The sequence below is a fragment of the Echiichthys vipera genome (genome assembly GCF_963691815.1).
Source record: "Echiichthys vipera genome assembly, chromosome: 10".
NCBI classification, from domain to species: Eukaryota; Metazoa; Chordata; class Actinopteri; order Perciformes; family Trachinidae; genus Echiichthys; species Echiichthys vipera.
Genome location: NC_139835.1, coordinates 8,073,343 through 8,097,908, shown reverse-complemented (window position 1 = coordinate 8,097,908; position 24,566 = coordinate 8,073,343). Strand labels below are relative to the sequence as shown.

Sequence of the window (24,566 nt, the reverse complement as noted above, 5' to 3'; positions counted from 1 at the left end):
AAAGCCAAAGAGAAAACAATGAGCTGGATGATAGCTTCACATATGTCTCTAAATACTTGATTCTTAATTGTGCAGGTACAATGTGGAACACCACCTTGTATGTCCACATTTAACTGTGCATCACCAGAAGTTTCACAGCCAAACCTCTCATCATCACCAGACAAGTCATGTGACTGGAGGGGCACAGTTAGGCTGCTGCTCTGTGGTTCACAGTCAGCTTCCCTTTTGGGGTAGATTTGGGTTCCATCTTTGTACCAACAGGCTTTGGCAATGGGATCTGAAATCTCAAATTGCTGAACAATTTGGCAGTCTGCTTCAGCAGACTCAGTCTTCTCAACATCAGGGTCAAGCAGATATGTTGGAGGTGACACTACAGAGAATCATTGGGGGGGATAATTTTAGTGTACATTATCCTAGATGTTAGGAAAAAGTGACTTCAAAGAGATATTGTCAAAGCTATCACAGATATTAGCTCTGCATTGTAACAACACATAAGACAGACTTAAAGCTACAGTTAGTCATAACTAATATTAAAAACACATTTGCAAAATCACCTTGATTGTTTACTATTAATTGGGCAACATCATCTGCTGTTGCACAATAGTATGCTCCAGAGTTTGAAGGATGAGCTGGTTCAATAACAAGGGTCTTCTTGATGCCTCCCATTTCAAAATTGGCCTCTTTATTAGAATCATGTTCTGCATCCCTCTGGCATGACACCTGGAAAGCAGGGTCTGATGTTTCACATGTTGGCTCAGTTGGGCAGGTTGCCTCAAGTGACTGCATCTCCACAACCTCTGGTGAGGGCGACAACGGCAGCGCTGGAGCTAAAGATGATATCTCCACAACCTCTGGTGAGGGCGACAACAGCAGCGTTGGAGCTAAAGATGATATCTCCACAACCTCTGGCGAGGGCGACAACGTCAGCGTTGGAGCTAAAGGTGATATCTCCACAACCTCTGGCGAGGGCGACAACGTCAGCGTTGGAGCTAAAGATGATGATTCATATTATAATTGCAGATTTAACAGTGCATATTTACGCTTTGATTAAGAAAGGGGTTATAGATTCAGCTTTCCCAAACGGGCAGCCAATCTGTTAAATCTTAAACCAAATTCAAGGAGAAAAACTCTTACATTATAAGTATTACATAGATATTTTCATTTTGTCAGTACAGATTAATGTTACTATTTGGTCTATAAAGTGTTACAACTTCACACACAAAACAGCGCTTGAACACAGACAGACAGATGCATATTTTAAGTGTTAGTTGCATCTAGTCACCAGAAAGCTCTAAGTTTTGCTCTAAGTTTCAACAAATTTAAATCAAAAATCACCTTTTATATCCACAGTGAAGTGAATAGTGTCATCAGATGTTTCACAGCTGTATAGCCCTGCGTGATAGAGCTCAGCAGATGGGATAATGATTCTCCTCAACGTGCCATTACTCTGTATATCCCAATCATTCTGTGGGGAGAGCTTTACACCATCTTTATACCAGCAGACGGGAACAGTGGAGTCTGCAACCTCACATTCCAGCTCCAAAAGTTTGCCCGCCACAAATGACTTGGTTCTCTCAACGTCAAAGATAGTAGAGTCTGTCACTGGTATAGCTAGCATTGGGAATTCAGGACAGCTAAATAAAATCAAGACTGTGGAAATGCATACTTTGCAATAAATGTAACTGCTGAGCAACAAAATGAAAAAGGCTTTGGGGACTTCCAATTCAGGACACAGCCAATGCTTAACAAATGATAATTACTAATAATTACCTAGTGCATTAACACTTTTTTAAGGTTATGTGCATGACACAGTTCTCCAAACCACATACAGTACAAGCAGGGATTATTAGTGGCATCTAGAAAGAGGAGGTGGGGTTACGCTATTAACGCACAAGATAAAAAGTGTAAAGTCACCTTTGATCTCCACTTGAAACTCCATGGTATCATCACGTGTGGTGCATCTGTACACACCAGAGTGGCACAGCTCTGCAGACTGAACAACTAATGTCCTTGTGTTACCCTCTGAGTGGATTTCTAATCCAGAGTTTGAAATGAGCTGCATTTCATCCTTGTACCAGCAAACATGGGCCTCAGGATCCGACACCACACACTGGAGTACAATAGGGTTGCCTGCTTCAATAGACTTGGTCCTCATTTCTTCAGGAATTGCTGAGAACTTCACAGGTGGAGCTATAGATATGTTAAGATCTTATGTCAACCTTAAGATAATTCATCAATATCTATTTACAGACAACTGAATTGCTAACATGTTGTAATGCAGTCAAAGAAAAGGTTACAGCTTAGCTGCAATTCTTAGTGCTAAGAAGAAAAGCAACAGACAACATACAAAAGTGTCATCAGCGTTAGTTGCTTTGCTGAGCTTATTAAGTATCGCTTAAGGTAAAACCAATCACCTTTGATGTCCACACCGAACGTGATGGCGTCACCCTTTGTCTTGCAGCAGTATAACCCAGAGTGGAAAAATTCTGCTGAATGGACAATCAGTTTTCTCACCAAGCCGTCAGTTAGAATATCAACTCCAGTTTGAGGATGGAGCTTTGACCCATCTTTGTACCAGTGCACCTGGGCAGAAGGATCTGAGAGCTCACAGCATAAGACAATGGGGGTGCCGAAGTCGATGGATTTGTTCCTCTCAGCATCTGGAATTGCTGAAAACCTCACAGGTGGGGCTACGGGTATTCAAATATTTTAATCGACTGTTAAGTTGGAAATGTTATATGCTTTGATAAATCAGACTTTAAGAGAAGACTAATGGCATACTGTATTTAAATAAGAAAAAAGGGGATAAAAGTGACAATTAAGATGGTTAGTGAAAGAAACCAGAATTGTAAGAAACTCAGTCCACTCACCCTCTACTTCCACATTGAACCTGATGACGTCATCAATGGCATCACAGCAATACACTCCCGAGTGTGAGAACTCTGCTGATTGAATGACAATTCTTCTCATGGTGCCCTCGGATTGGATATGGAGACCCTCCACTGTTTGTAATTCCACCCCATTTTTGTACCAGTGCACTGGAGCTGCAGGGTCTGACAGCTCACAGTAGAGCACAATGGGGTTCCCAATTTCTACAAATTTGTTTCGATCCATTTCTGACATGGGTGAAAACTTGACAAGAGGAGCTGCAACATTTAGACAAACAATGTTTTACATAGTTGAGTCTTGTCATTTAGGATAATGAATTGAAGGATACAGTATGTCATCTTGCGTTGTTAGTGACGAACAATATTTGCACGTTTGTCCAAATTCCAGTTAAAACAAAAAACACAATACACCTTAAGGCTCATTTATGTTTCTGTTTCTGTTTCATGCGTAAATAGAGACGTACGTTATCAACCTTATAAACATCACTGCCGTTTGCGTTCATGCATTCTTTACGTTGGAATGGACGTTGAGCAAAACCTCCTCCAGAGGGTGTGATTCAGATTTTAAAAGTTACTTCAATAAAGTTTGAAAAAAAAAGGTTTTGACAACAACAAACATGGCGACGACAGAGGAGATAGTGATCCTGCATCTGATTTTGAAGGAGGCAAAATGGCAGGTAGCGCTGTAGACAGCAGTGATCTGTGAGATGCTAAATACATCCCAGAGTGTGGACGGAGAATTCCAGACATTGGTTTTACAGATGAGAGAAATTGTCAACGAACGTAGTTTTCAGTATTTCACAATGTCCGTCTGGGCTTTTAATAACTTGCTCCTGCTATTCACGGCAGTCTTTGTGTACAGTGCCCGACACTGCCCCCACGATTTCTGGTGGTACTGCAACGTTAGGTCCATATTGGTACGCAACCGCAATCTTGCAGGATACGGACAGAAATACGAACAAATTGTACGCGGACTACAGACAGAAGGCTCCGTCTGTATCCGTATGCGTCTCTAACGTAGAGCATGAATGAGCCTTGAGCCTTCTTATGACAGTGACCCATACATACCTTGAATGTACAGTGCTGCAGAATCCCGAATGCCATAGGCAATAAATGTGATCTCGGCTCCATTGTCTGTATCACGTACTCCTCGAATGCGAAGAGATTGGTGTGTTCGTGACCGACGCATGGAGTAACGTTCATCTTCCTGAAGCTGAGTACCATTTAAGAACCATGTACCGATAACTGAAGCAGAGAGCTCGATAGAAAAGAGGGCATCTTGCCCCTCGGGTACCAAGGCATCCTGTAAGGGAGCTTGTATTCTGGCAACTGGAACTGGAAAAGAGAATCAGTTCATATATGATTTAGCAAGCGATATCCTAAATTGCTTGCTAAATCAATAAAAATATACAATATAGAGACAAGAACAAAATACACATCATAATTGACTCAGCACAGTTGTTTTAGTATAACAGAACTTACCTAAGTGAACACTTCTAGGGAATTCAACGTTGTTGCTCTTTCCATATTTGTTTACACTGCAGATGCGAAATCGATAATCAGCTTCACATGGTACGCTGTCACCAAGGATCTCCACAGAGGTTGCAGAGTCAGTGGTCAGGCACTGCAGCCACTCCTGAGAGCCAGTGCCCACTTCCTGTCGCTCAAGCACATATCCAGATGGAGGGTTCCTTCGTGAGTCCTGAGCAGGAACCCATGAGAGAAGAGCTGCATTAGCATGCTCTGTGTTGATTTGCACACCCACTGGACAACTGGGAGGACAATGTCTAGCCGCTGAAATGAGAAACCCATTATGCATAAATGTCTCTTTGGATTGGAATAACTGATGCATGTTAATCGATTCCAAAAGTAAAAAGTAAAATGTTGTATCAGCGACACTACCTTTCACTCTTAGCTGAGAGGAAGTCTTGGATCTGCCTACAAGGAAAGTCACGAGGCCAGAGTCTTGGGGCATTGTATTGACGAAAACCAGGATGTGAGTTCGACCAAAGGACTTCAGGATGGTCTGATGCGTTTCACGCAGCTCTATGGCATCTTTGTACCAATGTATGTCCATTTCTTCTTTTTCCACTTCAACACAAAAGGCAGCATTTTCGCCTTCCAATACATCCACTTTTCTTGGAAGCTTCCGCAAAATTGTCCCTGCAAGGAAACACTTTGAAAGTGAATGACTCCTTAGCATATAACCAGAGGAGGAATTTATTTATCTTATGGAAAACAAGGACCCTCCAAATGAAACAACAAGAACATAAAGTCCCTTCCAAAATGGTAACAAATCAGCAGTGTAAAAATGATTTCTGATCTGACACTTCTACAGGAAAGGTTAGGTTAGGCTTAAGCAATAACATGACTACATTAGGTTGAGGGAAATATTGTTTTTGTTAAATTTAGGGGACCTTTATCGTTTGGTTAATAAATAACTACTTGACTGTCAGGAGGCGATGCAAAGTGAACAGTGGTCTCCCTTGTTAAAGTCCAAAATTTGTTGACACATCCTCTTCCGCCTCCTCTTCTAAACTACAGGGCTTCCTCACATGAACACACACATTATGTTGCTTTAGGCATTTGCGTTTCAAAATGACAGAATGAAAACAGACAAATTAAGGCTTTGTCACAGTTTAACTTCGGTCAACCTTGGATTTGATCACCCAATTACTTATTTTTATTAAATTATATAAATGAGTCTCCACCCAAAAATACAGTTAAGATACCACAGCTATTTGATTATTTCCTGATTTACCTTTCACAGCTACCTCTGCAATGCTTCTGCCCCCGTCGGGCATCTCGCAGAGGTAAATCCCATCATCGTCAACTCCAATGTCACGGATAGTTAGTCGCCGTTTTGTTCCCCACTCCTCCATTCCATATTTTGCCCCTGGCTGCAGTCGTCTATCCTCCAGATACCATGTGATGGTAACAGAGTCCTCTGGAACTTCACACTCAAGAACAGCCAAATCTCGTTCCCATACTTCTAGATCAATGAGAGGCTGCTTGAACCGCACAAGCGGCTCTGGCACCAAAGAGAAGGAAGTACACCAGTTTGATCAAATCCAATATGACGTCTCCTAATTAAAATTTAAGTAAAAAAATGTAGCTTAAGATATTCCTATTATTTCTTCTATAGTTCCTTGATCAATATAAATTCTTCAGGCATTGCGCAAAGGTAACACAGCACACTACAGTGAAGTAAACAAGATGCAAAATCATGAGACAAGTGGCTCATTTAGTTGAGGAATGGAAGGGTCATAAACACATCAGGGTGTTAGATAGGAAATAAAGTGTTTGTAACTGACACCATCAGACAGTACCAGACAGTTGTAAACAAAAGAATGTGAACTGTATTTAGTAGTGTGTGTGCAAAGCTCTTCATTTCCTTATCTTACTGATGTTTTAAGTCCAATTAAACACGGACAACTGAAATACTTTCACCATATTCCATTTAAATCGCCTTAGAATCTGCCCACTGACCATTAACCCGACCTTAATGTTACTGTCTTTTTCTCTCACTGACACAGTACAATATTGTCTGTTGGTGCCATGATGTTGGACTTCTCCGGGCCATGTGAGAAATATGATCCCCAAAGACTTCGATCACATGCCCCCCCCCCCCCCCCCCCCCCCCATAGACCTTTTCATAAGCTAAGTCACTTTGCAGACATCATACTGCTGTCGGAATCCACCTCAAGCTGATGAACTTTGCCTGTTTAGATATCTCTCGGGTTGAATTTCACATCATTATTACATGTCATTAATCCTCTGTTGGACCAGGATCAGATTGCTTTTAATGCAGCTGGTGTCAAATCATTTGATTGCTGATTATATTTGGAGCCCACTGAGCTGCTGACCTGCCCTTTTATAAATTCAACTGAATGATGATTCAAAGTCATATACTTAACATTTACGCCAATGAGTTTCTTTAAGTAGGCATTTGTGAGCAGCACCATGCGTCATACAATAAGCATTAGTGTGTGATTGTAAAGTTGGCTCTTTCCCTATCTATTATATAATATTCTTTATTGTACAACTTAGGTATACATATATAACAATATTGTTATTATTTGTTTTAACCAATTATATATATCTCCTTAATTTGTACGTTTAGAAGATTTCTGTACACCAGAGCACCTCCGAAACAATATCACTGTGCAAAATAAACTTCATGCTTTAAAGCATCATAATAGCCCACCACCATAAACTTATGGTTAATTTTGCCTTCCCTCTCTGGCCCTACCCCAATAAATGATCTCAGAGTTCATCTTTGGAGATATCTCACTGACATCATCCTAGCTTCAAGTTGGTAGAAATCTGATCCAAGAACACACCACACGCTCACTCACTCCTTTTTCTTACTCACTGCAAAAAGCATCCCAGCCTGAAACTGTGTCTGCCTTTACTCTTTAAAGTGTAACTTAAAGAGTATGTTGACTTACCCTTTACGGAGAGGTGTACAGCACTGAGGGTTTGACCAGCAGTATTTGACGCAGCACAAACATAAACTCCATTATCCTTCTGCTTACAGTACAGAACTTTCAGTGTGAAGTATCCTTCTCTGTCCTCGTATAACAAATAGCGCCTTCCGGACAGTATCAGCCTGCCATCTTTCCTCCAAATAATTTCTGGTTTAGGTTTCCCAGTCACAAAGCAGCGAAATTTGGCATGTTTTCCCTCTGTCACTGCAAACATTTTCACTTTAGTTGACTTGGTCATGGTGTTGTCTTTGAGCCAGTTAGGCACTTGCCTACCACTCCTTTGTTTTCCCTGGGCTTTCCACTGGCCATTTGTGTAGCCATTACGATTTCCCTCTTCCTCGTGTCCTGGGCCTGCATCAACCAGCAACACAGCTCCTGCCAACGCTTCCCCGAACTCATTCCTGGCTTTGCATGTATATACACCCCCATCTGGAGCACGGGTCTTGAAGATCTTGAGCTGGAACCATCCACCATCCTGGAAGCCCACACTGAAATGTGTGCTTTCAAATATTTCATTGAGTTTCCTGCCATCCTTTTCCCAGACAACCTCTGGCCTAGGGTTTCCCCAGAGCTTACAAGAGAAGACTGCATCGTCCCCACGACCGGCGCGAGTGGACAGGGGCTTGATGAGGAACCGTGGCTTATTTTCCTCTCGTAACTCCAGTTCTTGTGCTTCGCCTTCCACCTTCAGTGTGGCTGCTGCATATGTTTCCCCAATGCTGTTCTTTGCTTTGCATATGTACTGACCACTATCTTCTGTGGTCACAGTTGAAATGATGAGATTGTAAACATTTCCATCCTCAAAGACTCTGTATCGTCCCTGGGGGTCAATCTTTTCATTGTCTCGCTCCCAGATAACTGCAGGCCTTGGATCACCACCAATTTGACACTTGAGGACTGCATCAGTTCCACTTTGTACCACCACAGGTCTTGGGTAGGCAAAGAAACGTGGTGCACCGCCAAACACATCCATTTCTGCTTTGTTTTCAGCCTCGCTTCCCCTTAAGCAGTCCAGGAGAGTAATAAGTGGCCGTTATTGCTGCAGTGGGAAGAGAGTCCAACTTCTGAACTGCAAATTTCTAAAACAGAAACAGAAACCATTTGTGATATTAAGGTCATATTAGAACATGAAAATAGTTAAATGGCAATTTGCTCAAACATTTTAGTCAGATAATTCCACTCTGTCTGAAAAACTGTCATGAAATTCTATTTTTACCCTTCCTGTGATAAGGTAATGACCCCACATATTTTGGATTGGAAAATAAAACTTCTGTCATTCAAGCACTCCTCCACCTCTTTTACGTGCATGTGTTTCAGCGCAAATGGATGGTATGATTATTAGGGCTAATTGAATTAGATCTGTCTGCATGAGAGAAAACACAGGCTAGCAGTGACAGCCTCGTCCTATTGCAACAGCAGCCACAACACATAGCCAGTACAGCTGGTGCTGTATTTCAATGGGAAAGTGCTTAATATAGTACGTCCTAAATAAAGACCTGCAAGGGAGTGTGTGTCAGGTATCACAAAGAAGGTTCTGAAACCCGCGTGCTCACACAAACACAAGCCGAAATCGCAGTCTACTCACCCAAGAGACCTTGCAGTCAAAAAATGCCGATCATATGTCACTGTTAAAACGAAAACAATTTTAACAGTGGCATTGAAAGAAAGACTTCCTTATAGAGCTGCCATCACAGGCTTTGTTGGCAGCTCTTCTTATTCATAAATAAATATTGGTTAGGCAATCCAAGGCATTTTTTGTTAATACCACAGTTTGTAAATCACTCTTACTTTATGATGCTCCGTTTTGACCATGTGTTTAATCTTATCCTCTGCCTGAACTTGAAAAAAATATGTTCATCAGTAAACTGATTTTATGTGTGTTGGGACAGCTCCCTCAGTGTGCTGTAACTTAGTCCTCTTGGATGCAGGAGAGAAAGTAGGTAAGAAGGTAATCTCAGGATAGGGTTTTGAAACCACTGGGTTGTCCATCATGATGGAATTTCTTTTGGAAGTTAAATTGAACTGAAACATTTAATAACTGCATATTATTGATCATATTCATAATAAAATATTGTAATTGAAACACAAAAACCACTCCCAGGGTGAAATACTGCAAAACTGAACAATTCTGTCTTGTGCCAGTCTCTGTGAGACAGGTGGCAATTAAAAATACATCTTCTATTTGATTATAGTTTTCCCTACTAACCCTAAACATGGAAATTGAGCACAATTGTAATATTGATGATGAACAAAGAAAGTTTGACTTAACAGGTAACAATCAAATACAAATTAACAATACATAAAAATTGAACTGAAGGTTGATGAAAATCTATTTTGTGCAGCCCTTCTTTATTATCTGATATAATTGGGTGTTTACATGAATTGTATAAATTGCACAAAAACTATTTTTCACAGTGCAAGATGTTTTATTAACACAGTTTGGGCATTGCGTTGAAAGTCTTCAATATTCCCTCCGGAGGTTTAAAGAGAGGAGATTAACCCCTGTGTTTACTTCTCTGATTTAATTGGAATGACCTCTGCCCCTTGTGAAGCTGTGCCGTGTACCCCTCACATGACCTACCTCGCTTCAGTCGCCGGGAACGACCGTCAACATACATTCCGCACTTGCAATCTCTCTTGGAGGTAAGAAGCAATGCCACCCGTCTCCTGAAGGCTGAGTAATGTCCCAAGTTGACTTCAGATTCAGACACATGTTCTCCTCAAGGGTCCCATATTCTGCTACAGTACATCCTCATAGACTTCTGTCCGGTAGGATGAATGGAAAACTGATCTTCAGTGTCCACACCAGCTTCCCGTTTAACAACTTTGGAGTGTTCCCCCAATCTCTGTGTCGTTCAGACCTAAGACACCCCAAGTGTCATTGTTCGTGGAATACCGTTAAATGCTTTTGCAGCTGCTGCTGTCCCCTAAAAATACTGGCTGCCTCGATGACAGCAGTGGAGATAAGTCAGGCACTTCCATTCACTTGCCAGCAGGGGCTAAAGATAGTTCAGGTGGCCAGTGCATGGCAGTGACTGCTTTGCTTACTTGAGGCTTTGCCACAAAAATTTAAGGAGAACTTGTTCTATGGAGAACTTGTTTTCCTTAGATATTTTAAAACTCACCTTCATTAAATCTCAAACACTTGTTTAATTCACAAGTTATTCACAAGTTATACAGTCTATAACTAGTACATACTGTGCTGAGAAAGAAAATATTATTTGGAACATAAATTATAAAGTGTTACCTTGGTGCATTCTCTTCAGGCTGGTAAATATAAACAGATATTGAATAGAAAAACAAACAAAAAATACTCCAGCCTCAGATAATGTATTAATTACAAGGTTAGTTGTATGGGTATATAGTACTACTCTGTTGTATTTTTGTCTATTTATTTTTTAAATTACATATTTATTATTATGATACATTTCCATCATCCAGCTAATGTCAATCTTAAAATATTAGTAGGAGGCGGGTGATCCTGAATTTGGTAAATAAGAACCCTACACCTCCTGCTCTGCACTGATGACAGTTAAGTTTGTGCCATTTGGTATATAATAGGTTTTTCAGGTAGTTATTGGTCTCGCTGATGATGTCGAGGTCATACATATTTAAATGGCATTAAAGGTTTAAAAGTATGAGAATGGCTCCTGTAAGTGTTACATCACGATATGGTTGGATCATTATTATTGATGTTTTGACATGTAAGTGGTTATTTATGTCGCAGGGAAGCTAATTTTAATTGTATTATTTTTGGATGTAAAATCTTAGGCTATAAAGTATCTAGTACATTAACTATAACTGATAGATACATAAATGTTGTGGAGTAACAGGTAAAAGGTATTCCCCCTTGAGTAGAAATAAAGTGGCAGAGATTCTCAAGTTTAAGTACAGTGTAAGTCAGTATCTATTTGTAGTAGTCAGTAGCTAATTTCATTTAAATTGAAGGAAGGTTAGCACTGTAACTGTTCAAGATTGGTGTCAAATATTTTAGCTCTAGTGACATTGTATTATTTAGTTTTTCATTAAGCGGCAGTCATATTAGTAAATCCCTGAGTTTTAATTTGATAAATGAGTTCATGATTAGTGTGTTCTGTGCAGCCAAAACTGCTTTTATACTAATCTATCCAGTATCAACGGATTATGCAGTTTGACTTTTCTTTTCTTTCTTTGACAGGAGCCAGTGGGCAGTATCTGATGTGCCCTGTGGTAATGAGGGACAGGGCAGCACGTGGGACAGGTTTTTTCAGTGTGAGAGTCTGTTGTGTGATTGTGAGACTGGTCTCAGCATGGGCTGCTGTGTCCCTTCAGCTGTTTAGTGGCTCCAGCCCCACACTCCCTCCACTCTGATTTCAGCTGTTGGAAGTAATCTGATATAACTCAGACCCTTGAAGCTGGTTATGAAACGTTGTGTGCCTACAACTGAGTAACAACTTTAAGGGTTGTTATGTTATCAGAACTCAAATATTGCCTTTCTCTGTTGTGTCAGATCCAGGTCAAAGTGTTTTTGAATGTATACTGCCGATCATCACATCAAGAAAAACAGTCAAGTAATGTTACGATACTTTGCTGATAATGATATTCTGGATATTGCTCCAAGGGCAAATTCCAACCTATTTCATTCAAACAGGCTAAAAACAAATTGCAAATGATCTGCAAATACAATTAAATACCTCTGTCCCAGTCCCAGATGTCTTTATTGATTTTTTTAGTGAGAGAATGGTTTCTGTCTCAGCGTGAATATGTTCTGTTTACAAAAAAAAAAAAAACTGAGGATGGAAAACAAACTCAGGTCAGGCTATCACAAGAGCAGTTAATCATTTGGCCTGAAAATGGTGTGAAGGTTTTATGTGAGCAGTGTTGACAGGATCAACGGAACACCCACCTGGTTACAAACACTGTTTCAAAAACAGTGACTCTGCCAATTAAGTTCACTTTGGTCATCAGAATCTGGACAGTGGGTTACATTTATCAGTATAGTTCATTGTAGCTTGTGACCTTATATGGAAGAGATCAATAAGTGTGTCAAGGCTTTTTGATTACTACCACACCTGTGTCAGTGAAGGGTCATTCTCTCTGTGTGCAGTGTAAACGGTGGTTAGCAGGACTGAAAATGTTGCTGTGAAGTATTATTTTAAATGTTGTTCTCATGACCGGTGTGTTCTTGGACAACTGCAGAGTTGACAAATCTCAATGGGATAGCTTGGATATTTTTTAAATGGGGGTGTATTAGGTACTCATCCAAAGTCAGTGTGTTACAGTAGATGGCGTTCGACACACCCCCAGTTTGGCGAAGCAGGAAGGAAGTAAGGCACGGACGCTAAGAAATGTATAGCTGTGGAAGAAGGGCAGCAGTAAAAATGCATTTTAGCCTCCTAAAAAAAAAAGAGTGTAAGTTTAAGTGTGTGCCATATTTAGAATATGTGACTTTGGTGTTTTAAAGGGTTAGGAACTAACAAAACAAACTAACTGATTGAGGCAGCTCAGGCCAGCAACTCCCGTGTTCTGCGAGGTACAATTACTGTTTTTGTTTTTTGTACTGTTTTTTATTCTGGTGGCTTTGAAGAGAGCATAGCTAACGGTTGCAGTTCCCTAGTTGTCCCTGAGATTTGTTGTTATCTTTTTGTTGTTTTTTTGTGTTTTATGTTTGATATTTGTAGTTTGCTGTGCCTATTTTACTGTTGGCTGTACACCGATTGCCCCTCTGGGATAATAAAGATACCTTGAACCTTGCTGTCCAATTCTGGTCGATGTGTCACAGCATTAAATAAAATGTCCTATTTCATAAGATATCATACAAATTGTTATACCTAACTTTTCGTAAGATATCATACCACCCTGTTGATAATAATACATTTTTTATAGTTGGCCAAAATACGGTTTTGCCGCTACTCCCGTCCACAGCAGCACATTTCTTCTGTGTTCCTCCAAACTGGGGGCGTGCTAACTGCCACCTACTGTAGGTCACCTTCTAACTATAGATAAGTACGTCATACAACCACATTCAAAAGAATCTGAACTGTCCATTTAAACTGTGATGCCTTTAAAACAGTTTAAATACGTTTTTATAGGACAGCTTGCCAAATGACAGGTAAGGTAATATTACAAGGTATTTAACTGAATGTGAAATGGATACTTGGAAGATAAAGGCACCATTCAATCTTGGTTCTTTACCCTTTACGATAAATTCAAACAAGTGTCTGTACAAACTTCTTTTTGAAGTTCAACTCAAAATTACTTTTTGTTTGTTTTGCATTTATCTAGGTCCCCAGTAAAGCAGTTAATTCAAATTTGGACTCAATAAAGATACCTTGACGGCTATTAAATGACCTATCAAATAATCCTTAGGTCTGAGGATGTGACGACAAAACAGAATCTTGTTCTCCTTTTCACAGAGGTTGTTTTCACTGAGCAGTATTTACTTTTAATACCATATGATCCTGTAATGCATTTCAGAGTCTTCCATTGTTGCTCCCAGTATTAAAAAAACCCCCAAACAATTAGCATGACTGCAGCTGTGACACATTGCTCATCGGATGATAATAATTGAAGGTATGTTTTCCTTACAGCGCTGCAGTTGGGACTACATATTAGTCTTTGTGGAAGGAGTCCCGCCCTGCTCTCTCTAAGGCTACACTGCAACATAGCATTTAACAGACAATTTTGCCTTTCTTTTCCCCTGACATTGGAATGTGAGCAAAAGCAGACATTCACGGAGCTGTGGACGTGTTCAGGCAGTAGCCCCAAGGCCTACAGATAGAGCCACTAATAGAGCAGAGACTAATAAAGAGTGCCAGAGGACTAAACCCGATGCCTTTTCCCTGTGATAACAAACTAACCTTATATGCTGAGAGAAAAAGGCGATATGATGCATGTAAAGTAAGCACTGTTACATTGATGAATACATGTTTTATGCGTGTTCTAAAGCTGCCAAGACATGCATCAGTCCATGCCTGAGCTTCTGCCTAGAACTGCTGCATTGATAGGAAAAGCTTGTGAATGTTCTCATTATATGATAGGAAAAGACAGTCGGAGATGAATATATTGCAGTGCCTATCCTCTTTTCCACTTTTTTTGTTTTTTACTCAAGTCCTGTACTTTACTTGATATACTTTTACTTTACCTGAGTGTTGGTATTTTTCACTACTGATGTCCAAATGAAGCTTCATGAAGCATTTTCTTCCACTAGATGGAGCTCTCTATTCAACAAAGGGCTGATATCACACGCTGAATCACCATTTATTGAGCCTTTTTCTTTAAACCAAGAGCTCCATCTAGTGGGGTCAACAAATACAACTAATGCTTCATGAAGCTTCATCTGGACATCACTATTTTGCGCTACTTTTTTTACTTCTGCTCCACAACATGTCAGAGACAAATATTGTACTTTTTACTCCACTACATTCATCAGCTTTTGTTACTTTGCAGACTTAGAACTCTACAAAACACAAACAATACATACATTTACAAAATTAGATTAATACAACGTTATTGGTCTGTCAGGGGGAAATTCAGAAGCTACCAGATGTATGGTCAATAATATATTAAATATATATAAAGTAATTAAAATCATCCCCCAATTGACCAGCTGCTACACTGAAGCCCATTCTGCGCAATGAGTACTTTTGGTACTTTAAGTATACTTGATGCTAATACTTTTGTACTCTTAAGCAACATTTTCAATGCAGGACTTTTAATTGTAACACAGTATTTCCATAGCCTCCGCAAGACCATCCTGATCGTGTGAGCTCTGTTGTACTTTACTCACAGATCAGTCTGGTAACGTGCACCAGAGAAAATTTGGAGAAGTTTGCCCATGCAAACAACCAATCAGCGTTGTTTTTGAGGCAGATTTAGGTATGACGCAACAAGAAGCGTCTGTTCAGTGTAAACAACATGGAGGCTTCCAAGCATGAGATGAACGCAACTATCGAGCAAACCACTCGCTAACATTTTTTTCCTCTGTGACCCTTTTTTGAATATGGACCGGGCACCTGAAATTGTGCCTTTGATCCGTAAATTTGCGTTACACAAACGGCAAATATCCTTTACCGACATGTTGTTTACTTTCTGATCTTTGCCCCTAAGCTGGTAGTACTTGATACGCTTCGTTGATCTGATTGGTCGATTTGGCCCGTATGTTGGTCAGAAACCAGTATGTTCGCCCCTTCCCAAAAGATCTCCAATGGAGAGTTCCCAGATGGATATGTTGAGCAAATGAGAATCAATCCATCTGGCGGAGTCAGGTTAGTATTTCTCGGGGTAATACTGCTTTTACTTAAGTCAAATTTCTATGTAATTCTTCCATCACTGCATATAAAGATAATAATAAAAACGTATAAGACTTATTTAGGATTTATCACGATAAAGTTTTTACATAATGATGTTTGCTGTTGTTTCTTGAGTCCAACAAGCTCCACACTGACAAGACTGTGTTTACCTCTAACAAAACCCAACTAAACTCAATCCCCAGAGTATACTTTAGAGTGACAGCGGTGCACTGATGAATTGTACAGGACCAGAATCAAGTGTTTCCTCAGAAACGAAAAGAACACCAACGTCGCCCTCTGGTGGTCTTCTGGTGTAAGTGCGACATGCCACAACTCAGCTCATGTTCATGCTCAGTGCTGGTTATAATGGAGTAAGATTGGATTGTTTTATTTTGTCATTGATCAGAACAGAGGCTGAGTCTGTTAGTGGGACTAAAGATCAACATTGGAAGCATTTTACAGACACTATGGCCAGACTTCTCACATATCCAACTGTGTTCTTTTGCACTGCGTTGATCTCTGGTCAGATGTTATTTTTTGATAACATAGTGTATTCTGCCACATTGCTTGTAGAGTCACACAATATGTAGCTTTGTTTTTGACTGATAAGTGCAGTTGTGAAATATAACCAAGCACTTTTACTCAAGTCCTGTACTCAAGTACAATTTTGACACACTTCCATTTTATGCTACTTTAAACTTCCATTACACTGGACACTTTTAGTCACTTTTTACACAACTTATGCTGTGCTCATGATGCAATACTATATTACTTATCTACATGTATTTGTTAGTGATGGAATACTGTAATATTCTGTAATAATAAAACACTCACACATAATGAGTAGGCTACTTTTATTGGGCTGATAATACTTCTGTGCTTTTACTGCAGTAACATTTTGAATTCAGGACTTTACTTGCTATGGAGTATTTCTACAGTGTGGTATTTGAATGAATGGATGAATGCTTTATTTCAAATATGTGAAAAATATATAACACTTGAAGCACTAGTCATTAAAACCCTTTGTATGTTTGAAAAGGAGTAGGAAGAAGCATTAGCTTATTAATTCCTGCTCCTTCTCCACTTAGTACCTATACTATAGGTTTTCTTACTTCCTGTGTATCCTGTTTTTTTTTTAATACGCTCAACAAAACAAACAATAACCAACAAACAACACAATAACTAGTTTTACTTTAGGATCTGAGTTCTTCTTCTACCACTGGTTGCGTGTTAAGCTGGATCATACTTTACAATAATGCAGGAGGTCGGTTTTTAAGTCTTAAATGGAATGACATTTAAAAACAAACAAAAAAACTCTTCCTCATGGATGTCTCACCATCCTCTTACCTCTCTAAGCAAAATACACCAAAGTAAATAAGCCTTCACTGAAACTACATGTGGTCATTATCTCGTCAAGTCCGTTCTTGTGAGCCCACTACAGCTGGAGGAGGTGGTGACAGTGTAAACTTTGCATGAATGACAGAAGATTTTCCGGTGGAAAAGTTAGGTTTACACAGCTCATGCTGCAGTTTGTCACCTATTCACATCCACTCCAGCTAATGTCAGTGGAGGGGCAATCATCCAAACAGACACAAGCTGTCTGTTCACTCATCATTGTTCAACTGTGAGGACAAGGGAACAAAGGGCAAAAGAGGTTTGCAACCAATAATTCATCTGTTTATTTATTCTAATTCATTCAGTTTATATGAATTATCCTGGAGTTTAGTTTGTATTTATCTGTAGTCCCTGTCCAGCTGTGAGGCAGCCTGAAATCAAGAAACAGGTTTTAAAACAACAGTAATGATGTAACCCGTAAAAGTACATTTTTAATTAAATGTGTAAAAAAAGCACATGTATTATTATTATTATTATTATTATTATTATCATCATCATCAATTATTATTATCAAGTGTAAGTGCATTTACTCAAGTATTGCACTTACGTACAATTTTCAACATCTGTGTACTGTACTTGAGTACAAACTAGAAGCCAATAGTGCACCTTCAATTTCATTATATCTTTTACTTTTCTATTTATCTCTACTTCTTTCTATGTTGCGGTGCTACAATACCTGAATTTCCCCTCAATAAAGGCTTATCTTGTTACTCCACTGTAACAGTTTGACAACATTAGTTACTTTGTAGAATCAGATTAATAATACTATCTATATATATATATATATATATATATATATATAAATCTGCCCCACTGTTACCAGCTGTGACATTTATGACGCTTGAGCATAAATGTAGGCCTATAACTAATCATTATCCAGTGAATATTGTTCTAAAATGTGCCATTCTGCATCATTCGTACTTTTTACTTAAAGTAGACGTTTTTGGTGCTAATTCTTCAGTAACATTTTGAATGCAGGACTTTCATTCCTAACCGAATGTTTTTACATTGTGGTATTGCTACTTTAACTCCATTTAAAGATGTGATAAAGTTCTTCCACCACTGATTGTGACAGTATTTTGGGATGACACGGGTGCCTGTTCATACTAACGACTGTACCTTTGTTTTTTATTTAAAAGGAGTTGACATAGATACAAATGGTGTACAGGGAACAGCATAAGAGGAACATACAAAAAACATGTGCCTGGGGTGATGTTCATTTTACAACAAGGTTAGACATATTACAAAAGTCTGGGGTTTCAACAGCCTTTTCATTTGCTGATTTGGTGCTTAGCTCAAAGTGCAGTTCCATTTCTTTTTGAAAAACATAAAAGCGAGGGGTTTTCTTAGAAAATGTACTTTTATGAATATGACATTTTGCACGAAATAAACATTTTTTTCTTATGGTAATTATGGAAACCAAAAACAACACTTGACAATCGGAATTTGTTCCCTTTTAGGACCTGCCCCTCCCTCCCTCGCTCTCCCTCCCCCCCCTCTCTCTTACTCTCCCTCTCACTCTCCCCCCCATCCCTCTCTACCCCCCCCCCCCCCTCTCCCTCCCTCTCTCTCGCGCTGAGTCCCCATCAGCTGTTCGAGCCGCGTGCAGCAGCAGCAGCAGTGACGCTGGACCGAGGAAGCTGTGACCGCTTTACACCCCGGTTCCCCCGGACACTCCATGTAGCTTTTCCCCCTCGGTATCAGTGACAGAAGAGATGAAGATGAGGTACTTTTCTTTGGTTTTGTTTGCGTCTGTATGTGGACTTTGGGTAATCTTTTGAACAGCAGGTAAAGTTGTGAACATGCTTGCTTGCTGCCGTCTCTGCAGGTGTCCCTCTCGGCTAGAGCGCCTTCTCTGCTGCCTGATGGTTCTGCTCAGCCCAGCGGCACCGCAGTGGCCAGGTAAGACCCGGCACCGAGGACACGACTGCACGCTTTACTAACGTTTTTGTAACAGTCATAACGTCCCATAGCGACCTCCTGTGCACTGTTCCAAGCATTTGGGGAATAAATCTTCTAATACACTCAGGGATGCTTCACGACTTAACCTTCAAATAGTAAAATACTGAGGAAACAGACTTTTTGGGAGGCTGCTGGAAGTTATCTGCCCGGTTTCACAGCACCTTTTTATGAAAAAGTCAGGATTGAAGCTCCTGGATGTGTCCCTCAGTTCGCACAAGAAGTAGCTTCTGGGATGTTTTACACAACTGAGCTTGAGAAAGGTGCAGCAACACTGCTGCTGCTGTATGCTGAGCCTGCTGTTGGCCCACTGCTATCTTTTGAATTTGTATTGGGTCTGGGTGATATGAAAAAGATATATATGAAAGAATTGAGGTGATAGAATGATACATCGGCCGGCCGATATTATGGCCGATATTTGAGTTTTTGGGTGTATCGGCATGGGCCAATGCAGGCTGCTGCGTTCGCCGATAGTTTTTTCCCGGTATTATTTACAGACAGGTGTCCACAGGCAGCTCTGTGTTGCTGGAGATGTGTTTTTTTAGTTCAATAAATGTTCCTTTTTTTAAAATTGAGACTGGTAACATTTGTTTTCATCATTGTGTAATTTTTATGATGTAAATTGAGGGAGCAAAAGTCCTATTGGCAGTCCGTATCAACAACTAAGGCTGATTAAACTTGGCCCTTCCATATCCATATCGGTCGATCCCCAGAAATAACTACATGGTAAAGCTTATGTTTTTGTATACTGCTTTATGAATGAAATACTTGACAAATGAAAAGTATTTTACGAAGAACTTTGGTGCCGCTTGTTTTCCAATCGTGCCATATAAACACTATAGAAAATATACAATAAATAATTTGATATTGTTTTGAAGATATATCGCTTTCACAATATCGGTTCCATTGAAAGATAATAAATGATCATATTGAATTATCTCCCAAGCTTAATTTTTCTTCTGCTTATTCTTTACTCTGATCCTGCAGCACCTTTTTATCTGTCACAAGCTGTATAGCACGATTACTAAAAAGCTGCCATGACACATTGTTATGATTCAGTGATAAAACACAGCAGTTTGACCATTCTGAGAAGGTCAGAGTGGCTCTGGGACTGTTTACAGGTTTCCTCAAGTCCAAAGTCTCAGAAACGTACATTCCTGCTTTGTTTGTCCTGGGTCTTAATCTGTGTCTGACCACAGACGGTTACTTTGAAGATGCCTTTTCCCCTTTCCCTCCGCTGTAAAAACCTGTTAGCACAAGCAGAAGTCCCACTTGAATCTTTCCAGCAGTTACAATGTTGGTACATTTGAACAAAGAGGACATGACAAAGGATCATTTCTTTCACACACACAATGGTAATGTCGCTGACTGAAAGAACTCTCTTCTGCTACTGAATAATAAATGTTCTTCATTTCATTGAGTAAACGTTCAGATGGAGAACTGTGTCGCTGTCAGATGATAGGGAGAGGAAACTGAGAGGACATTGATTAATATTTGATTGACTGTGATCACCATCAGCTAGATGCAGTATTTTAGGGGCTTTGGGAGAACACACACTTTGAATGTATCCCTTCTCGAACTCATTATACTCTTTTATAACTAATACATCCCACGTAGTACTATGAACCGCTTTGATCAAACATTGTTTGCATTTTGCCATTCATCTTACTTCTGTTGGTCCTCCTTTTTTTATTCGCTTTTATATCACAATGCTGGATCTTAATCATTCTCCATCTTTTAATCTCAGTGGAGATCGAAACAGGTAAAACACTTGTAAAGGGGGAAACCTGTTTCAAGTAACACTCAAACAACGTGACATTTTCACAGGAATGCTGTCCCGTCTGTGTGTCCAGGTTGAAAAAGGCCTGCCATTCTGTCTCAAGAGCAATGCCTTTGGCTGCCTGCGACATGGTTGAATTAGGTCTGATTCATTCCCAGTCCCTGGCTGGGTCAGGAATCCCTATTGTCATGTGATCTTTGACATGCACCCAGCGTGGTTTTGCCTGCAGGGAGCAGGTTGAGGCAGGGGGAGGGGAATGGCTGTAGGGGGACACCCCACCGTGCCATTTAATGGCTGAATTAGATGCCACATTAAAAATCACAGCTGGCTCAGGGTTTTTCTCCTTTTCAGTGCAGGGGCATGATGGCCAGGAGCACAGGAAGGCCATTTGAAACATCTGAAAAAGTGGTAAATGAGACAAGCTTTGGAAAGAGTAACAATACATTTGTAAATCCCTACATAACCTTATTTGTTTCAGAGAATATAGAATATCCTGTAAAATGTAAACATTTTTCAAGCAGCAGTCGGCAATTGTTGAGATATATTTGCCTCGGTGTGTGCTTTCTTAACTTGTCATAAAAACACACTTCATCCAAACTTGACAGAAACAACATAAAACCAAACCCTTCAAGCCTCCTTCACATCTGGTTCCTGGTAAATTACCGGGATAAACTTTCAGGCCCCGCTAGTAATTTAAAATATTCATACATGCACTACATTCAGAAATGTCAAATGTCAATGGCAAAATCCTCCCATGGTCTAGTAAGCTTTCTTGTCACTACTATTAAAAGAGAAATCTGGGAGAGTCGCTAACAGCCGGACGTGGCTAACACTTGTGCGTTTACATGCACATCAGTAACCCGAAAATGGCCTTACCCTGGTTAAGGGAATGATCCGATAATTGAAGTTCCCCCAGTATACATGAGCGGGGGTTGAATTGGAAAATGACGGAGTAAATCGACCTCCGGTACAGTAGGTGGAGCTCCGCCAACATACAGCTGATCTGAATGCAGCTTTATTTTCCGGTTCCCCACAAGCGGTGGGAAAATGGCTGACTTAGAATTATGACAGAAACGTGTCTTCTTGGTAGTGATGTTACTTGCCGTTGCTCTATTGTTGTTATTTTTTTCACGTTGTTTTTGGCGCTCTTGCTTCCTGGTTTATTCTATTTTACGGGTCAAAAGTCTCTGCCGCAGAGTGGGGAGCATGCACACACGAGAAACCTGACAGTAATCCGGGAATGCTGTTTACATGCATGAATAATTGGGTAACTGAAGGAGTTCTCTAGATCTGTAAACCGGGGTATGAGAACTCCGATTTTACCCGGGGTATGGTGATACATGGTGTTTGGGAAAACAGAGTATGCCCCTGATTATAATCGGGTTTTTAAACGCATGCAAATGACTGATTAGCTCGGGGCAGTACGGTGAAGGCATTAAAACGTCTTTTTTTAACCTCTAATTCTGCTCATGATAACACCAAACCTCTGCAGCAGCATGAGAAGAGTTTAACACATTGTTTTCCCTCGCTGCCTGCTGAGGCAGATTTCCACGGGCGTTGAGTGCCGGCTTGTTCTACAGAGGCAGATCATTAACTCATCAGAATAAAGATAACTGCCCAAATAATGGCTCCTAAGAACAACAACAGCTGATACAGACAGCCATTGACAATAGCCCGTATATCTGTCCAATCGACCAACTCTAGTATCTAGTAAATAAAAAATCAGCTTTTCTGTGGTGGACGACTGCTAGATTGGTTCCTCTGTTAGGATCATAGTAATTCTCAAATGAAATAAACTGACTGTGCACAGATTCGGCTGACTCAGTGAACCTTGTGATGTCTAATCCCTGGATTTTCTAGTAAGCCTACTTATTCATGATCAACATCTCTGGAGGTGCCTCATATCAAGGCTTGGAAGTTCCATCTCACATTATTTTGTTGTGTATTTTAAAGGTCATTAAATATCTTTTCAGACAATGGTTTGTATCTTTGAGTGTCGATTTCAGCTTGTGACTTTCAGTATTGGCTTACATGAGTGGGAGTTTGTGGGTGGGGGTCATTCACAATGTCAAGTGGTTGTCTGAACTTTCCTTTCTGGTGCCTTTTTTTTTGAGAATTTTTGAAAGTTTGACATGAGGGATTGATACTTCCTTTGTGCATTTGTGCTCTTACTCTAATTCTTCTTTGTCACCACTCACAGACACAAGTCAGATACAAGCACTGTGGCGATCGTTTAAGTTGAAAGTTTCAGTAATGGACTGAACTGCCTCTAAAAATCCCATTTGATGCTTTGCTGTAAAAACACTCAAGACCCCACGTGTAGCTGTTTTTGTTTCATAAAGACTGTCACAGCAATGTTTATAAGGTAATTTCTGTCCATCTCTTAAAACTCATACAGCGTTAAAGGACCACACTCTGACTACACAGCACAGCTGTCCAAGACTAGGACAAAAAAGTGTCTACATGAGAAACACTAACTAAGGACGCTGAAAATTAAATCTAGATGTGGTGTAGTTTACTCCAGTGTGGATGTGTTTTTATAAGAAAACCACGGTGGTCACATCCTGCTTTGATTACTTAATTCAACCCATCTGGATCCTGTAGTGAATCTGCAGTGTTGTATATCTGTGCTGGACATTGAAAAACCATGTCCCTCTTTGAGAATCACCCTAGCATCACCAGGCACGCTGTTTGAATTAGGGTGGATGTACACATCGGCAGCATAAAGTTAATTCGATTGTTGCTTTGTTTTGCATATTTTGTCCATGTACACCCACCAATTAAATATTGTGTATTTTCTAACATTCTGGTATGTTTAGGCCGTTACATCTACCATTCTTTAGATGTGAACAAACATTGCCATTGGAAATTTCACTCCACGGAGCCACACACACACACACACACACACACACACACACACACACACACACACACACACACACACACACACACACACACACACACACACACACACACACACACACACACACACACACACACACACACACACACACAAACCACCACCTTCCACCACAACTTCCAGGGCAGAAAAAAAACAGAGGTTCCAATAACTGTAGTTCCTTCGATGGCCACTGTAGGCCGGCTCCAGAAAAGAGTCAATCCCCATAGACCCCCATGTTATAATACCCAACTTTACAGCAGAGACAAACATGTTTACAGCCTGGGACAAAAAAATAGTTTTGGTCTCTAGAGCTAATTTCCCCATGCATGACAACTGTATGAGGCGTACATTTTTATATAACTGAACTGAACACAACTCAGACTTTATTTACAGAGAACATTTTAAACAACCAATAGTCGACCAAAGTGCTGTACAGTACAATAAGAAAAAATACATGTTGTGGAAGCTCACGGAGACGTTCTGGTCTGTGATGTCCCTGTGCAGCCATGTCTCTGTGAAACACATCAGACTGCACTCACGGTACTCAGGGTGGCTCTGCGTTAGCGCTGTCAGTTCATCCAGTTGTTGTACAGAGGCTGTACATTTCCCATAACAACAGAGGAGAGACACGGCTTAAATCTTCTCCTCTCCATAAACCCGTCCCGTCTCGACCCTCCTCTATTGCCCAGAAGTTGCTTCCCACCTCTACGTCCCCGGTGTGTTTTTCTCCAGAGTTCGGGTGGAATCTCAGCTGGTCTGGCTGTTATGCCGGCAGGCATTAGCGCTGTCAGCTGTTCTCTGGAGTAAACAAAGGCAGCGTGTACCGGTGGAAGCGGCATTGTTAATAACAGCACGAAAAAAAACATGAATACAATCGGAAGT

General features: G+C 40.4%; 2 protein-coding genes across 16 annotated transcripts in view; one reads left to right on the top strand and one right to left on the bottom strand.

Annotated features, from left to right (window-relative positions):
- obsl1b (obscurin like cytoskeletal adaptor 1b) overlaps window positions 1-10,260 on the bottom strand; it is a 41,911-nt gene extending 31,651 nt beyond the window's left edge. For 9 of the 15 annotated variants that reach the window (XM_083921639.1, XM_083921631.1, XM_083921640.1 and 6 more), the window contains exons 1-12: window positions 9,960-10,260; window positions 7,340-8,457; window positions 5,650-5,919; window positions 4,791-5,051; window positions 4,371-4,682; window positions 3,957-4,223; window positions 2,871-3,146; window positions 2,415-2,690; window positions 1,915-2,190; window positions 1,336-1,611; window positions 555-989; window positions 95-370 (exon numbers count right to left, since the gene is read on the bottom strand). In XM_083921639.1, coding sequence (XP_083777765.1) covers window positions 95-370; window positions 555-989; window positions 1,336-1,611; window positions 1,915-2,190; window positions 2,415-2,690; window positions 2,871-3,146; window positions 3,957-4,223; window positions 4,371-4,682; window positions 4,791-5,051; window positions 5,650-5,919; window positions 7,340-8,351 — 3,937 coding nt within the window. In that variant the 5' untranslated portion in view covers window positions 8,352-8,457; window positions 9,960-10,260. Of the gene's footprint in view, window positions 1-94; window positions 371-554; window positions 990-1,335; window positions 1,612-1,914; window positions 2,191-2,414; window positions 2,691-2,870; window positions 3,147-3,956; window positions 4,224-4,370; window positions 4,683-4,790; window positions 5,052-5,649; window positions 5,920-7,339; window positions 8,458-8,963; window positions 9,004-9,959 lie in introns of all 15 variants that reach the window. The other 6 variants (XM_083921635.1, XM_083921637.1, XM_083921638.1 and 3 more) reach the window with 5 other exon arrangements.
- Window positions 10,261-18,660: 8,400 nt separating this feature from the next.
- col18a1a (collagen type XVIII alpha 1 chain a) overlaps window positions 18,661-24,566 on the top strand; it is a 106,424-nt gene continuing 100,518 nt past the window's right edge. Inside the window, exons 1-2 of the mRNA XM_083922063.1 lie at window positions 18,661-18,769; window positions 18,872-18,945. Of these exons, the coding sequence (XP_083778189.1) occupies window positions 18,759-18,769; window positions 18,872-18,945 (85 nt within the window). The 5' untranslated portion in view covers window positions 18,661-18,758. The remainder of the gene's footprint in view (window positions 18,770-18,871; window positions 18,946-24,566) is intronic.